Genomic DNA, 17,018 nt, shown 5'->3' on the forward strand with positions numbered 1-17,018 from the left:
AAACTGCCCCAAATTTTTAGGAGTCACATTCGACACTACTTTCAAGTCGTGCGCGCACGCCACATCTATCTGCGACAAACTGAAAAGTAGGAACAAGTTCCTCAGGTCCCTAGCCGTCAGCACTTCGGGGGGGCAGATAAAGAAACCTTGTTGACCATATATAACGCGATAGATCGGTCTGTGGTAAGCTATGCGGCGCCAGTGTGGTCCCCGAGATTACGTGATACGAATTGGAAAAAGATTCAAACTTGCCAGAATGCCGCACTGAGAACCGCAACAGGGTGCCTACTCAAGTCTTCAGTGCATCATCTACATGAGGAGGCAAAGCTTCTTTCAGTAAATCAACACAATGAGATGCTTTCGTTGCAGTACTTGCTTGGGTGTTACCGTGAGAGCCATCCCAATCACCATATTGCTGATAGGACCTCCCAACCCAGGCATGTGATCCAGAGGGAGTAATAAGAGAAAACCCCTAGATCAGCAACCCTATTAAACAGGTTTGAATTGTATTCACACGGATGCAGTTGCGACGGCCATAAGCAAATATAGTGTGAATAAAGTTTTCGGAGTACATCCCCCATCTATCGCAGCTGAGGAGCGTCATCTGCCACGACAAACCAGAGTAGTTTTGGCTCAACTACGCTCGGGATATTGCAGTCGCCTAAATTCTTATTGGGCGGAAATCGACCGCGCCTTGCAAGGCATCTGTCCAGTATGCGGCATGGGCCCGCACGACAGTAAACACCTTTTCAACTGCCCAGCCAAACCTACTCATCTAACTCCAGTGGATCAGTGGTTACATTCCATCGAAGCAGCCACTTTCCTGGAACTGGAGATAGACCCAGAGCCAGATTTAACAGAAGAAAGAACATACAAACATAATAATAACCACTGTTACAACAACAAACATTAGGACCGCTAAATTGTTCAAAGCGTTGAGCTTTGACGGAATCTCTTTTGTAATGCTGTAACAGCTTGATGAACCGGGAGTTGAGTATCTCACCAAAGTTCACAACCTGTAGCTAGTCGACCACATCATGCCCGAAGTTTAGAAAATGATCAGCGTAGTGCCGCTAGGCAAGTAAAGATGACGGCAGCACTTGGGGTGCAGATAAAGAAACCTTGTTGAGCAAATGTAATGTAATAGGTCGGTCTGTGATAAGCTATGAGTCGCCAGTATGGTTCGCAAATATAAGTGCAACGCTATGGAAAAATATTAAAACCTGTCGGAATGCCGCCATGAGAACTGCAACAGGGTGCCTTCCTCCTCATGTCTTCAGTGGACCATCTACATGAGGAGACCAAAATTCTTTCTGCACAGCAAAACAATGGCATGCTTTCGTTAAGGTACTTGCATGGGTGTTAACATGAGAGCTATCCCAATCACCATATTGCTGATAGGGCCTCCAGATCCAGAGATAGTAAGAGGCCCAACGTAATAAGAGAGAACACCTAGATCAGCAAGCCTATCAAACAGGTTTGAATATCATTTCCATAGATGCAGTCACAGATGCCATAAACAACACGATTGTTGTGGATGCGGTCCTCAGAGTACATCCCCCATCTATTGCAGCTGACGAACCTCTATGTAATATTACCTGTGTCTTTTTACGTGATAATTTGTAATAATTATTACTAATGTTGCAAATTTTGACAGTTGTGTAAAGGAAAAGTTGCTGAAAAAATGTTTCAGCAACATTTAGTAAGTAAAAAGACACACCTATTAATCCGCCATAATTGCTCATTTATACCATGTTTACATTTACGAATCCACTCGATTTCAACTGTCAATTTCATTGCTCAAACGTCAAATGAAATCCAATCGATTTCAGATGAGTTTTAATTTGACGTATACGCAAAGGAATTGACAGTTGAAATCGAGTGGATTTCGTAAATGTAAACATAGTATTAGACTAGCCATAAATCCTCGACTGAATTTAATAAACCCAGTACAAATCTCATTGCATTTAGATATACAATTTGGAGGATTTAAATGGCAGTCAGCTGATTTTTGTTCATAGCACAGATACCAAGGTTGATGCATCAGCCCATCTGATCGAATTTGAAACGTCAAAAGAAGTTGTTGCAAATTGAATTCGTCTCAAAAACCACACGGCAAATCAAAAATTTATTGTTTACTATTGAAAATTTTAGCACATTATGCTACTAATGCTAACTAAAGAGCAAACAAAGAGTTATTCTATCGCAGTTTGCCCATCTAAAATAAATATACGAATTATTTAATCGTTTAGACATCGTAAATATTAGTCTTGGTTGATTAAAATCAACTTTGTACATCAAAACAAATTTAATTTTTCCGCCTTGTTTACAAATTTTTGCATTTTAAATTATTTTTAATGTAGCAACTCACCGATGCATCTACCTTGTTTCTTGTGCCAGTTTGCAGCTTTTTGTATTTTCTAGCAACATGTTGCAAAAAGCAGAGTTGTATACGAGGATTTATGCCAGATTTAAAATAAATCCACTCAATACGAGTATTTATTTTTGTATGAGAATTCTGGTAGATTTTGGCTGGATTTAGCAAATAAAACCTGATAATGTGCTAAATCCGGCTAATGAAGTCATATCTAAATGGACCATAACATTAGACAAACGTCATCTATTGAGATACAGCAAGGCTGAATTACGTGCAGATTTTGACCATTGGAAAACTACCTGTCGCGACATTTCAGCATTTTTTAAAAGCTCATTTGGACTAGCCATACATCCTCAATTGGATTTAATAAATCCTGTACAAATCTCATTGCATTTAGATATACCTTTGGAGGATTTAAATGGCAGTCATCTGATTTTTGTTTATAGCACAATTACCAAGGTAGATGCGTCAGCCCCTTTGATCGAATTTGAAACTTCAAAAGAAGTTGTTGTAAATTGAATTCGTCACAAAAAATATACGGCAAATTACAAATGTATTGTTTAATATTGAAATTGTTAGCACATTATGCAACTAATGATAACTGATGAGCAAATAATGAATTATTTTATCGTTTAGACATCGTAAATATTAGTCTTGGTTGATTAAAATCACCTTTGTATATCAAAGCAATTAATTTAACTTTTCGCCTTGTTTACAAATTTTGACATTTTAAATTATTTTTGTTGTTGCAATTCACCGATGCATCCACCTTGTTGCTTGTGCCAGCTTGCAAATTTTTGTATTTTCAAGCAACATGTTGCAAAAAACAGAGTTGTATACGAGGATTTATGCTGGATTTAAAACAAATGCACTCGAGGATTTATTTTTGCATGGGAAAGCTGGTAGATTATCGCCAGATTTAGCAAATAAATCCTGATAATGCGCTAAAACCGGTTAATGAGGTCATATCTAAATGGCCTATAAATCGATAATCCTGTTAATATAATAGTCGTGTTCACCAACATAATATGTGATATATACAATAGGGTTATGACTTTTTGACATTTTTTCTCAAAAATGATTTCCTGTTTGCCTATTAATGCCTAAAATAACATTCGATCTATTTTATTATAAAAGCAGGTTCCGCACAAACCACTTTGATTTTTGTTTTGAAAAAATACTATGAAATGATTTTTTCAAAAAATTATTTCCTATTGCACGAATGAATGGCTTTTTGCATGTCAATGACTAAAATAACTTTTATTCCCTTTGAATATTGAAAAACCACGCATAAACCACTTTTAATTTGTATGATATATGAAACAATGTTATGTATTGTTATGAATGTAACTGATAGGTTTAAGTAAATTTAGTTTAATTTCCGTTAATTTAAAAATTTTAATTGTAACGTAAAGTTTTTTATTACTCAGTTACTTTATTTAAGCAACAACAACTACCATGTACTTTTGTTCGTTTTGCCATAATCATGTACTTATCGTTTAGTTTGCTACTTCTTTATTTCTTGCATTTGTTTGTTGTTGTAATTACGTCATTAGTGTGCTTGTCCACTTGTATTGATCTTCGCCCATGTATGTGAGTCTGGTTGTTCGCTTATGGGTACTTTACACGATATGTATTTTACATATGGGTTGTCACTTTGCGTATAAATGTTGTATATAAAATGGTGTCTCCCCCATATGTAAAATACATATAGTGTAAAGTACCCATTATGCCAAGTTTACACTTGCGCTCCAAAATCCACTGGATTTCACGAAATCCTGAAATACACCCCGGTGTTTACACTTATTTTTTGTTGATTTCAAACATATCACAATGATCAAGGTAGATGCATATGCGCAGCTGATCGAACATGAATTTCCAAAACAAGTTATTGTAAATTGTATTAGTCATCAAACATATACGACAATATAGAACTTTACAACTTTATTTCGAAAATTATCGTAAAATTATCTATATGTCGTATTAATTGTGTATGGTTCCAACAAATGGAAAAATAAAAAATGATTTTATCGTTGAAGCATCATAATAAATTTTGATCGATAACAGTTGTGTTCTTCTCCTGATTTCTGCCATACAATTTTGGCCTAGTAGAAACTAGCAGCAAGCATGATCATGATATGATTGGTGATGCGTTGATTTTGACATTTATGCTGGAGTTTTTGCAATTTCCGTCATTTTTCCGTTCCCGGAATTTTTAATACATTTTTGACAATTAGCTCATTTTTCTAAAATTACCATTAAAAAAGTACGGGAACACAATGAAAAATAGCATTTAAGGAAAGTAATTTAATATTTTATTCACATTGTTTACAAATTTTGATACTAAAATTTTTTGTTGCAGCAATTGACCATCTACCTTGTTTATTGTGATACGTGAAAAGTGTTGCAACTTTTGGTACTTTTTTAGGCAAACACAGGGTTGTATATCATGTGTACTGTGATTTCGATGTTGATTTCGCTGAAATCACGAAATGAGATGATTTCATTTTTGTATGGGAAATCATGATAAATTTTGCATGATTCCGCGCGAAATCACGAAACGCCTTCGAAAACACGAAACGATGCCGAATGTAAACCAGACATTAGTGCGAATTTGCGTCTGTGTGTTCGCTGCACAGATTCGAGGTGTTGCCAGACGTGTTCTAGAGGATTCTTGAACGAGGCGATTTTGATGTAAATACAGGTGAAAGCCGCAACGGCGAGTTAGTTGTGTTTTAATCGCTTAACTGGACAGATCGGTTAAAGAATAGCTGCGTGCTAACTAGAGACAAGCTGTGTGCTTAGTAATTAAAGTCGGTTCCAAATAAGTGTAATAAAGTAAATAAAGCATTGTAGAAACGTAGTCTAAAACGAACCCTGTTTTATTTGGTACAAATCGTACTGGGGAATAAAACAACGTCTACACGGAGATTAGTTAGTTAAACCTAATTCCGTAATAGTATAATATAAAGCGATATATGTATGTATATGCAATAATATGACGATAAAATTAGTGAGAAACCAACGTTTATGTCATTTCGGTTATGTCGTGTGTCCCTCTGTGCCTTGTTTTCAGTTAAATATCTGCTTATAGTGAATTCAAAAATGGTCAAAAGTTCTGAAAAATAAAAACTTTAGAAGTTTTGTGCAGATTTTTTTTGACGAATCACTTTATAATAAAAACTTTTTGTGCGGAATTTTTTTTATCCAATCACTTTACCATTTACTTACCGCATTAAAGTAAGCACTATCCATGTGAAAATTGAACACCGTCGACGATGATGAATTCAACAACACCGGTCCATTATCATTACGATCGATAACCTGCAGATTTATCAGCTTACGAAATTGTTCCGTTCGATTGGCATTGATTTTAACCAAACAATTAATGTCCACAGAAAGATTTGTCTGCTGGGCCACATCCAACGATTCGAAGTCCAACGGTTGTCGAGTAATTAAGAGATTATTACGTAATTGAAATAAATTTGAAGCATTTAACAGCTGATATTTCAAATCCATATAGGGACAAAGATATTTGGCACCTCTGGGATTAAGAGAACCCACAAGTATGGGTTTAAATGCGGATCTGTCATTATCCACCGCCGTATTCGGTGATGATAAATCTTCCATTATGATGTAATTTGCCGATGACCAAAAACAAATATTTTCTATATCTTCACAATAGGCCTCTTCCGTTAGAGGATGCAGTTCTATAGACATTTCAGACAGGGTATTCGTGGTGGGTTTATAGAAATAGTTACGATGATTTTTATTAGCTTTTATGATGAATTTATTCGATTCCTTTGGTGCTTTATAATCATCGCGTAGAAAAACTTCTCCACTTGTTTCATTGATACGCAGCAGATCATTGGCTTCCATGCTGTAGTTATAATCCATGGCAGGTATGTTTTCTGTTGTCGAGAGAACTTGAAATTGTCCAATGGGAATTTTGGAAAATATACTTTGGGATTTTTCATTGAAAGGCATATTTAATTCAATCGCCGTCATCGGAAAGTAGACATCAAATGCTGAAAGGAAACAGAGAAGAAAGAGGGAGAAAGAAGTTTTAATAGTGGAGGTTCAAGGTGAAATTTAAAATGCCTTCTATGAGAAAAAAAAACTATTTTAGGCAATTATTACTTTAATTATCTCTAAGGATCGAATAAGGATCCTAATATGATAACGGAGAAGGATTTTAGGGAGATTGGTTTTAAGTTTGAATTTATAAGGAACCCAAGTAATATACCCAAGAGAATTCTTCAAATTGAGCGAATCTCTCTCCAGACCGACAACAAACTTATCGTAAGGTAAAATTGGTAGCCCGGCCAAGAAAATAAAAACAGCAAATCCAGGAACTCCGTTGAGCCAGACTCCCTCTCCTTTGAGAATGTTAACGAAGAGAGAGTCTGGCTCCAGGGACGCACAAAATCATCCACAAAAACAAGTAGCTGTTAGCCTGTTAGGACATGTTCCTCTATGGGAAAGGGATAAATCCCAGAATCTAAACCTTCTCGCACCAGCAAAATTTGAATTAGGATGTCCTGACCCCCAATAGATCGACTTCATGAGCGAAAACATTTCATAAGACAACCGAGGCGGCCCTCAGAGGCAAAAGGGCCAGAACCATCTGGTTGTTCTTGTAAAATATATGATATGTTTCTAAGTTAGCTTTTTTTTGCTTAATCTTGCTTTAGGCCCAGAGTTGTAACCACAAAGATACCGGGTTTAGTTGAGTAGTTTTGGAGGGTACTTGAAAATTTGCAGTGTGTCTCGATGGCTTGTGCCGCATGTTGGGCAGATGTTTTGCACGGTGCCACAATCCTTGCACTATAGGAATTTAGACGGCTGCACCATCCCGAGTGTAGTAGAGCTAAAACTAATCTGGTTTGTCGTGCCAGCTGAAGCTCCTTAGCTGCGATAGATAGGATGTTCTCCGAGGGCCGCATTCACACGATAGTTGTTAATGGAGTCGCAGATACATTTGTATGAATATTATTTTAACCTGCTGGGGGTTCTCTCTTGTAACATTGGACCTCTAGATCATGAAGATCATTCCAGACACTATATGATGAAGGATCTCGAAGGATCTTTGTCTCCTCATGGTCAGATGGTCCACTGCAGACATGAAGAGGCACCCTGTTGCAGTTCTCAGGTCGGCATTCTGACAGGTTTGAATATTTTCCATCGCGTTCCACTTAAATTCGCGGACCACATTGGCAGCGCATAGCATACGCCCGATAGCGTTATATGTGGTGAACAGATTTTCTTTGTCTGCATCTCAAGTTCTGCCGAATAGGGACTTGAGGATCTTGTTCCTACATCTCAGTTTGTCGTAGATAGCTGTGGCGTGTGTGGACGACGTGGACATGCTGTCGAATCTGGCCCAGGAATATTGGGGTAGTTCGTGGTGGGAATTCTGCTACCATTGACCATGACATTCTATTCAGTGCTCACCTCTGCAGTTCATGTGGTAAACAGAGTGGCCGTAGATTTAAAGACGGATATTTGCATATTCCTCGCGTGGAAAATTAAAATCAAATCAATCAAAAAGAAGTTCAGCCTTTCACTAATGACATCAGCATTCAATCATCCCGATATGTTACGATCACAATGCCGTCTATAGGGGGGTGGAATATAGGAGAGGTAGAGATTAAACAATTTCGGAGATACCACATCGTCTTGGGGAACTCACTGTTTCAATGCACAGACTTTTTGTTCATGAATTTCACATACGATTGGCGTCCACTCATATCATTGATTGATTATCTACGTTTCAGACTTGACTGGAGGATAGCCTGCTCAATGACTTTAAAGAGTGTGGAGTGCTCTACAGTATCAAAGGCTTCTGATAAGTTGAGTCCCTCCAACACTATCCAATCGCACGGCTATCTCTGGTTGAGTCCTAAGACTAATATGTGTGGAGATGGCGTGCTGCGCTGCTGACGGATGAGATGCTGGGGAGGAGAGCGACAAAAGCGAAATCGGTCTGTGCGATTCACCTTTACTGGCATCCTTGCCTGGCTTCATTAGCGGGACCATACTGCTCATTTTTCAGACTTCGGAAACGATGTGGGTGGCTAGCGACATGTTGAGTACTTTGGTGAGATACTCGATCATACTTCAGCATTGTCCTGATGACTTTCGAAACATCATCCATTGTGAATTGTGGTGGTTCCTGCTCGACAGGAAGGGATGTATTGCAACATTGTATCTTTTTTCCAGGGTGCTCGACAAATTGTCGATTAAAATAACTTGCACACCTTTTCGGATCAGCCAGTGTAACTTCGCCAAACGTGATTGAGGTCCTATCTTCATTCTGTCTTTATACCGGCTACAATGTTGCAACTCTTCAGATGATTTAACCACTTGTTCCTGTTAACTTCCAGTGTCAGCTCCCTGACTCTGGGGGTCAATGGAGTTGGCACAATGAAGCTCATGACGCGTTTTTGATAATCCCATCGCCTCTGCTAGGAAATTTGGTATCACTTCGGGTATTTGGCCAGCAGGTATATAACAAGCGGCTGCGGCAGTGATGATGTCTCGGAACGTCCTTTCCGCTACCCGAACATCGGAAGGGTTGGGCAATTCTCAGAAGCGGTGATTACTGAATTCTCGGAAACTCGGCCAATCAGCGTTCCCATGATTGACGGATGTGCGGCGTTCAGAGGTGATGAAATCGGGTGGTCTCCTAATGGATCCAATGGAAATGACGGTTTGCCAGGTGGCGTCATTTGCCAGACCAAGTGACACGATGTGACACTCCCTTTAATTCTGGTAGGGGCGACCCCATTAACCGAGCAAAACTTAGAGCTGTCAATGTGCTCAGCCAGCGCTGTACCCCTCTGGTCGTTTCCGAGGAACGATTGCCACATGTCATGATTCGCATTAAAGTTCCCCAAGACCAGGCGGTTATGACATTCCAAGAGTGGGCTGATGCTAATGTTGGGTTTATAACTTGGAGTACAGCCACCCACTAAAATAACATTCTAATATGTCTGATTATCGAACTCAACAACCCGTGAAACGTAGCATAATGGATAATGGGACTTCGGTCAATTTCTAATTTGTCAATGTACCTCTTAGGTCATAACAGCTCAACTCGAAAGAGAATTAATTCAAACATCACTATAAAATGAACTTCGCCTTAATTAGGCAAAAAAAGTAAGAAAAATACTTTCTTCAAACAATAAAAATTAACTCAAGTTTCCCAATACAATACAATTTCTGACTCATTCATACAGGAAATTTAAAAAGGAAATGTGCATCCATTGTTATAAATGGAGTAACCCATCACCACCACCCACAAATATGTTTTGGCGCCGAGTTGACGGTTATTCCATGCAAGAATGTCATCTTATTTTTTCATCTTTCTATATTATGGCATGTGTTCCACTTTTTGTCAAACGCCTGAAGTTTTTAATGGAGTAGGAAATAACTTCACGACATAGATGTACCACCATTTCCACCATAAATGACACTCTATTATGTTTTTAATGGGCCATGTATGCTCCGAGAGGAGTTAGTTATTTGGAATGCAAGTTAAACTATGTATTGCATTTGTTATTGTTGTTGTATGAATGAATGCAATAATGTCAAATAAAATGAAGAGAAGTGACATGAATTCCATAATTGAATATGTACTAGGAAGACCAAGTCTAACCACAAAGTTAGCATATCTGACCTCATTGTAAGTAGAATGTAGTCGAGGCGTTATCAGTTCAAAGAATATACATACGCATGTATGTATTTCTGGTCAGAGTTAGAAGCGCAAACCTTCTGAGTGCAAGGCGGACATGAAAAAATATGTACCAAAGTGAGTCTGACAGTAAACAGCGATAAGACCAAGTTTATGGTCACGTTGCTTCGGTTTCTCTGTGACTGGTATACGGATTAGTTTGGCTTCCTTACGTCTCTGCTGTCTTGAGAAGTATTCTCAGAATCGTCGGAGGGACTTTTAAATAAATCGAGGTCAAAGGTCAAATTGCCCTGAACCAAAGTTGGCACTAAATAATGCCAAAGCAAGATTTTTAATTTGAGCACTTAGAAATACTTAAATAAAAGAAGAGTTTTTAGATAGCCAATAAGTCGGCTTGTAAAACTTGAGTGATCTTTATTTTGGAAATGTTGATCTTTTTATACAAATTGTAACGGCATATCATCATATTCTCTTTCCATTTATGTCCTTATAAATAAACATGTTAACATAATTCTAAACAGCTGTGGAGTATTAACAGCTGTGGAATACAAAACAGCAGTAAGTATTCAGGGATCTATAGGTGGAGGAATCGATAATTTTCGATCACCACAGTATTAACTAACTTTCAATGAATAGTGCTTACACCTGGAAAGTTTTTGCGGATTTAAAGAACAATTTTCACTTTTTTTTTTTTTCAAAAAAAAAAAATAACAAAAAAATCTTCGGAGGGATTTTTAAATAAATCGAGGTCAAAGGTCAAATTGCCCTGAACCAAAAATAAGAATTTTTTTTTAAATGTTACTATTTTTATTGTGTAGCAAAACCAAAAAATCATATATTGAGATCATGGGTAGTACCCAACATCATAACACAAAATTATAAATTCCAATAAAAGTCATCTGAATTATGGAAAAATAGTAATTTGCATGTGAACCTATCTTTATTTCGGGCACTCTATTTAACTAGGCGTTTACACCAGACAGTTTGTCTTCAAATACAACTCTGATTTACTAACACATACATACATTTGTCGGTTGTCTTCCAGCTGTCCATCATATTTTCACAGACAGTCGGGTTAACAAATTTTTGACATTTTTGTGAAAAAGAAGTGATACGATAATTCAGATGCGTTGAAAACAAAAGAACATGAACAAAAGCAAAATAAGTGAACGGAACACAAAAATAAATCGACGATTTTTATTCATAATTTTACAACTGTTTTTGCAGTTGTCTGGAAGCCTACGTCACACGGACAAGTTGGGGTTTTTTGACAATCAATACATGAACTGAACTGTCCTGTCATATGTAAACGCAGGGTAAGGAATTATTTTTGCCTGAGGTTATATAATATCGCAAATTTATTTTAGTTCATTTATAAATGTGAAAAATTTGTCGCTGAATATAGTTTTAGCCATTTTCCGCATAGTCAAGAATTGAATTTGAGATTTGAAACAGTAACACTAATCCAATTTATATAATACTACCCCATTTGTTTTAAAAGTCTTTATTCCCCTTTTGCCTTCCTAATGTTCCGTCAAGTTGCCTTCCAGTAAGTGTGTGTCATTCTTAAAACATTATTGCAGGGGAATGCTACGGCAACAACAAGTGGTACTTCCATATTTTCTGCGAATACATTTTACAATTATGACGTACATATATTTTTTATTTTCAACCCTCCCCTGCTTTTCCTTATCATCTTACAGAGTAGTTGGAAAAACATAATGACAACTGTTATTTAAACACCCCAAACACCCTTTATCCACCACTATAGTTTCAAATAAATTTGATGAAAGCAATTTGTACTCATAACTGAATTGAATTTCTTAAGGACGACGAAGGATATTATTTCAGTTTTTTTTCTTTTAATGGACAATTAATAAATGGCAAATATGGAAAACTCGTTTATAATTAAATTAAATTTTATATTTGAAGGAGAAGCATTTTTGTCACGCCTAATGTACGTTCAGAAGGGTGAATTAATAATTACGAAGAAAGAATATTATAACATATTGTGAATTATAACAAAGTTTTGTTTGAAAGAGATTCGTAGGCTTAGCCTGGCTCTAATAACCCTGATTGATTGTCAAAATCCCACAACTTGCCTGTGTGACGTAGGCGTCCCGACAACTGCAAAAAGAGTTGTAAAATTTTGAATGAAAAATCGTCGATTTCTTTTTGTTTTCCTTTCGCATATTTTGTTTTCGTTCATGTTCTTTTGTTTTCAACACATTTCAATTATTATCTCACTTATTTGTACAAAAATGTCAAAAATTAGTCTTCCCTACTGTCTGTGAAAAAATGATGGACAGCTGGGAGACAAACGACAAATGTATGTACATATGTGTTAGTAAATCAGAGTTGTATTTAAAGACAAACTGTCTGGTGTAAACGCCTAGTAATGATCCGAACATGGAATGTATTGGGGTAGCAGTATTGGAATTATGTAACTAATTTTTTGATTTTCTGACAAAAATCGGTAAAATTAAAACGCAAAATTATGAATGAAAAGTATCAATAAAAGTTGACAACACTCTTGCTATCTGTAGGACTTAGGCCGCCATCAGACCATCGGCTTTTTCACATGTATGGCATCAGCTGTTCTGTATATTAGTAAACCCAAAGTGACAACATACATGTGAAAAAGCAGATGGTCTGATGGCCGCCTTAGCGACAGCTATATTTTGGTTGTTAACTTACCGAAAATTTTCGTTAATTACCGAAATTATAAGCATTTTAATTTTTGACGGTAACTCGAAAAATTAGTTACAGAATTCCACTACGGGTATGGAATTGCTTAACGGCATTGGTGTCCAAAATAAATCAAAGAGAATTGATAGGAGAGTAATGTCGCTTTGTTAAATAACGGCTGACATAGGAAAACAGAGAGTAAATTCTGTTTGTTGTTACGACAACGTATATGGGCTGACACCACTGCTTAACGTATACATTCAACCGATAAATAGTTGTTGTAGTTGTTGTCCTGTTTATAGACCCAACATTGCCCGCCTTTTGAAGGTCATAACCGTCTGATCTTGTTGTCCCAATCCCAGAGAATGCATCCTTTTTGCAATTTAATTGCAATGGACTCCGAGGTAAGATCGAGGAAATAGTAGATTTCATGAGTCGGAAGAACATCAAGGTCGCTGCGGTGCAAGAAACCAAGCTCAACAACAACTGTAGCTTAAAACATTGTGATGGTTACAATGTGCTAAGGAAAGATCGCACCAGAAGTGGAGGTAGGGGATTAGCTTTCCTATTGCACCAGTCTGTCCAATACAGACCTATCTCGCTTGAGCCTGTCTCTAATGGCCAGTACATGGATTGTATGTGGGTAGCAGTCAGGTGTGGAACTGCCGAGATAGAGTTGCTGAACGTATACATCCCGCCGAGAAATAGCTGTATCTCAGATTACGTGCCTAACATTAGCCCGCTTTTGGAAGGTCATAATCGTCTGGTCCTGGGGGACTTTAATGCGCATCATGAGATGTGGCATTCGGCCCTCGGAAACGGCCAGAAAGGTACAGCGCTGGCTGAGCAGATTGACAGCTCTACGTTTTGCACGGTGAATGAGGACGCCCCTACCAGAATTAGAGGAGAGTGTCACAGCTCGCCAGAAATAACCATCATGTCACCTGGTCTGACAAATGGCGTTACCTGGCAACCCGTCATTTCCCTTGGATCAGACCATCTCCCCATAATTGCCTACATTAGCAGACCAACCGATTTCAGTACCTCTGAACGCCACACATTTGTCAATCATAAGAAAGCTGATTGGCCGGGTTTCAGAGAGTTCGCCAGTCATCGCTTCAGAGAACTGCCCAATCCTTCTGATGTTCGGGTAGCGGAAAGGACGTTCCGAGACATCATCACTGTTGCAGCCGCTCGCCATATCCCTGCTGGTCGAATACCCGAAGTAAGACCAAACTTCCCAGCAGTGGCGACGGTTTTAGCAAATGAGCGTGATGAACTTCGTCGAACCAACCCCAATGACCCCAGAGTCAGGGAGCTGACACTGAAAGTTTCCCTTGGATCAGACCATCTCCCCATAATTGTCTCCATTAGCAGACCACCCGATTTCATTACCTCCGCCGCACATTCGTCAATCATAAGAAAGCTGATTGGCCGGGTTTCAGAGAGTTCACCAAACACAGCTTCAGAGAACTGCCCAATTCTTTTGATGTTCGGGTAGCGGAAAGGACGTTCCGAGACATCATCACTGCTGCAGCCGCTCGCCATATCCCTGCTGGTCGAATACCCGAAGTAAGACCAAACTTCCCAGCAGAGGCGACGGGATTAGCAAATGAGCGTGATGAGCTTCGCCGAACCAACCTCAATGACCCCAGAGTCAGGGAGCTGACACTGGAAGTTAACAGGCTGGTCGGCGAGCACAAGCGGAACAAGTGGTTAAATCATCTGAAGAGTTGCAACATTGAAGCCGGTATAGGTGAATTGTGGGCAACTGTTAAGTCACTCTCGGACCCTGGAAGAAGAAAGGAAGATAGGACCTCAGTCACGTTTGGCGACATTACGTTGACTGACCCGAAAAGGTGCGCAAGTTATTTCAATCGACAGTTTGTCGAGCACCCCGAGAGTGACAGGGCGAAGAGAAGAGTATTACGTCGCATCAGATCTCTTCCTGCCGAGGAGGAACCACCACAGTTTACAATGGATGATGTTGCCAATGCCATCAGGAACGCTAAATCATCCAAAGCGTTGGGCCCTGATGGAATCTACATGGTAATGCTGAAGCCGCTGGATGAGCCGCTATCCACCCTCATTGTTCCCGAAGTCTGGAAAATGGCCACCCTGTCCATTACTACGGAAGCCCGGCAAGGATGCCAGCAAAAGTGAATCGTACAGACCGATTTCGCTTTTGTCGCCCGTAGCAAAGACCCTTGAGGACTTAGTCCTCCCCAGTATCAGAAATAGCTATCAAGTTGCCGATCATCAGAATGGATTCCGTAAGCAGCACAGCACGACAACTGCTCTGCACGCCATTACCACACATATTTGTCAAGGTCTCAACCAGAGACGGCCGTGCGATAGAACAGTGATGGTGGCGCTTGACTTATCAAAAGTCTTTGATACAGTCAGGCACTCCACGCTGTTTGAGGACATTGAGCAGAAAACCCACCGGCCAAGCTTGAAACGTTGGATAGCCTATTATATGTGTGGACGCCAGTCGTACGTGGAATTCAGGAACAAGAAGTCCAAAGCCCGTAGAGTGAAACAGGGAGTTCGCCAAGGTGGGGTGATATCTCCGGAAGTGTTTAACCTCTACCTCTCCTGTATTCCCTCCAGACGACATCGAGATCGTAACGTATGCGGATGATTGCACGATCCTGGCGTCGGGTACCTATCCTGACGACATCTGTGAGAGACTGAACAACTATTTAACCGATCTTACCACCTTTATCCATTCGAGGAATATGCAGATTTCCGCCACAAAATCAACAGCCACTCTGTTCACCACATGGACAGAGCAGTTTGGAACAGAATAGAATGTCGTGGTCGACGGTAGCAGAATTCCGACCACAAACTGCCCCAACATTTTAGGGGTCACATTTGACACTACTTTCTCGTCGTGCGCGCACGCCACAGCTATCTGCGACAAACTGAAAAGTATGAAGAAGGTCCTCAAGTCCCTAGCCGGCAACACTTGGGGTGCAGATAAAGAAACCTTGTTGACCAGTCTGGTCCCCGAGATTATGTGATACGAATTGGAAAAAGATTCTAACTTGCCAGAATGCCGCCCTGAGAACAGCAACAGGGTGCCTCCTCAAATCTTCAGTGGACCATCTACATGAGGAGGCAAAGATTCTTCCAGTAAAGCAACACAATGAGATGCTTTCGTTGCAGTACCTGCTTGGATGTTACCGTGTGAGCCATCCCAATCACCATCTTGTGGGTAGGCCCGGCACATACAGGCACATCAGGAAGGATATCCATGCTCTAGAGGGAGAGGTCCAACGATACAGGAGAGAACCCCTAGATCAACAAGCGTATCAAGCAGGTTTAAATAGTATTCACACGGATGCAGTTGCCAAGGCCTTAAGCAATTATAGTGTGAATAAAGTCCACGAAATACATCCCCCATCTATTGCAGCTGAGGAGCGTCAGCTGCCACGACAAACTAGAGTAGTTTTGGCTCAACTACGCTCGGGATATTGCAGTCGCCTAAATTCTTATTGGGCGGAAATCGACTGCGCCGTGCAAGACATCCGCCCAGTATGTGGCATGGGCAAGTCATGTAAAGTGAAGCAGGGAGTTCCCTAAGGTGGGTGATATCCTCGTAACCGTTTAACTTTTTCCTTTTAACCCCCTCCAGACGGCATTGAGATCGTAATGTATGCGGATGATTGTACGATCTTAGCGTCGGGTACCTTCCCTGATGTCATCTGTGAAAGCTTGAAATCCTATTTGATTAATGTTACCACCCATGACACAATAATAAAGGTACAACAGCTGGTTACCACACCAGTTGTCAAAATGCATTATTGTGAATAAAATCCAATACAAAATGTAAACAAACAATTCACAGTAATACATTATTGTGACCAAATTTGACGTTTGGTATAATTTGATGTAACACCTTCTTATTCCACCATGTTACCACCTTTGTCTACGCGAGGATTATGTAAATATCGGCCACTAAAATATCGAGACATTTTGGAAGTTCTGTATAAAGTTGACTTGGGTTAAAGCATAAAAGTATTGAATTTTTGCGGAGTAGGTACCTGAAGGAATGGGCATAGTCCATTTTGAAAGTGCATTTTATTTTGGAACTCTTAAACATTTTTTCCATTTGATCCAAAAATCTTATATATGAACTTGTATGGCGATCGGTTAACGTAATTTATTTGTAATTAACTCCAGTAATTTGTACAGAGTCAGAGGTGCATTTTCGCGAAAATTCTCTAAAGGCCAGATTTATGGTCCAATCAA

The 17,018-nt window shown here is 39.4% G+C and overlaps 1 protein-coding gene across 1 annotated transcript in view; it reads right to left on the minus strand.

Moving 5' to 3' along the window:
* Ret (protein kinase receptor Ret oncogene) overlaps positions 1-17,018 on the minus strand; it is a 114,626-nt gene that overhangs the window by 19,435 nt on the left and 78,173 nt on the right. The window contains exon 2 of the mRNA XM_073966222.1: positions 5,609-6,405. Within this exon, the coding sequence (XP_073822323.1) occupies positions 5,609-6,405 (797 nt within the window). The remainder of the gene's footprint in view (positions 1-5,608; positions 6,406-17,018) is intronic.

The sequence above is a fragment of the Musca autumnalis genome, unplaced genomic scaffold (genome assembly GCF_047663935.1).
Source record: "Musca autumnalis isolate F117 unplaced genomic scaffold, ASM4766393v1 scaffold_2, whole genome shotgun sequence".
In the NCBI taxonomy this organism is placed as follows: Eukaryota; Metazoa; Arthropoda; class Insecta; order Diptera; family Muscidae; genus Musca; species Musca autumnalis.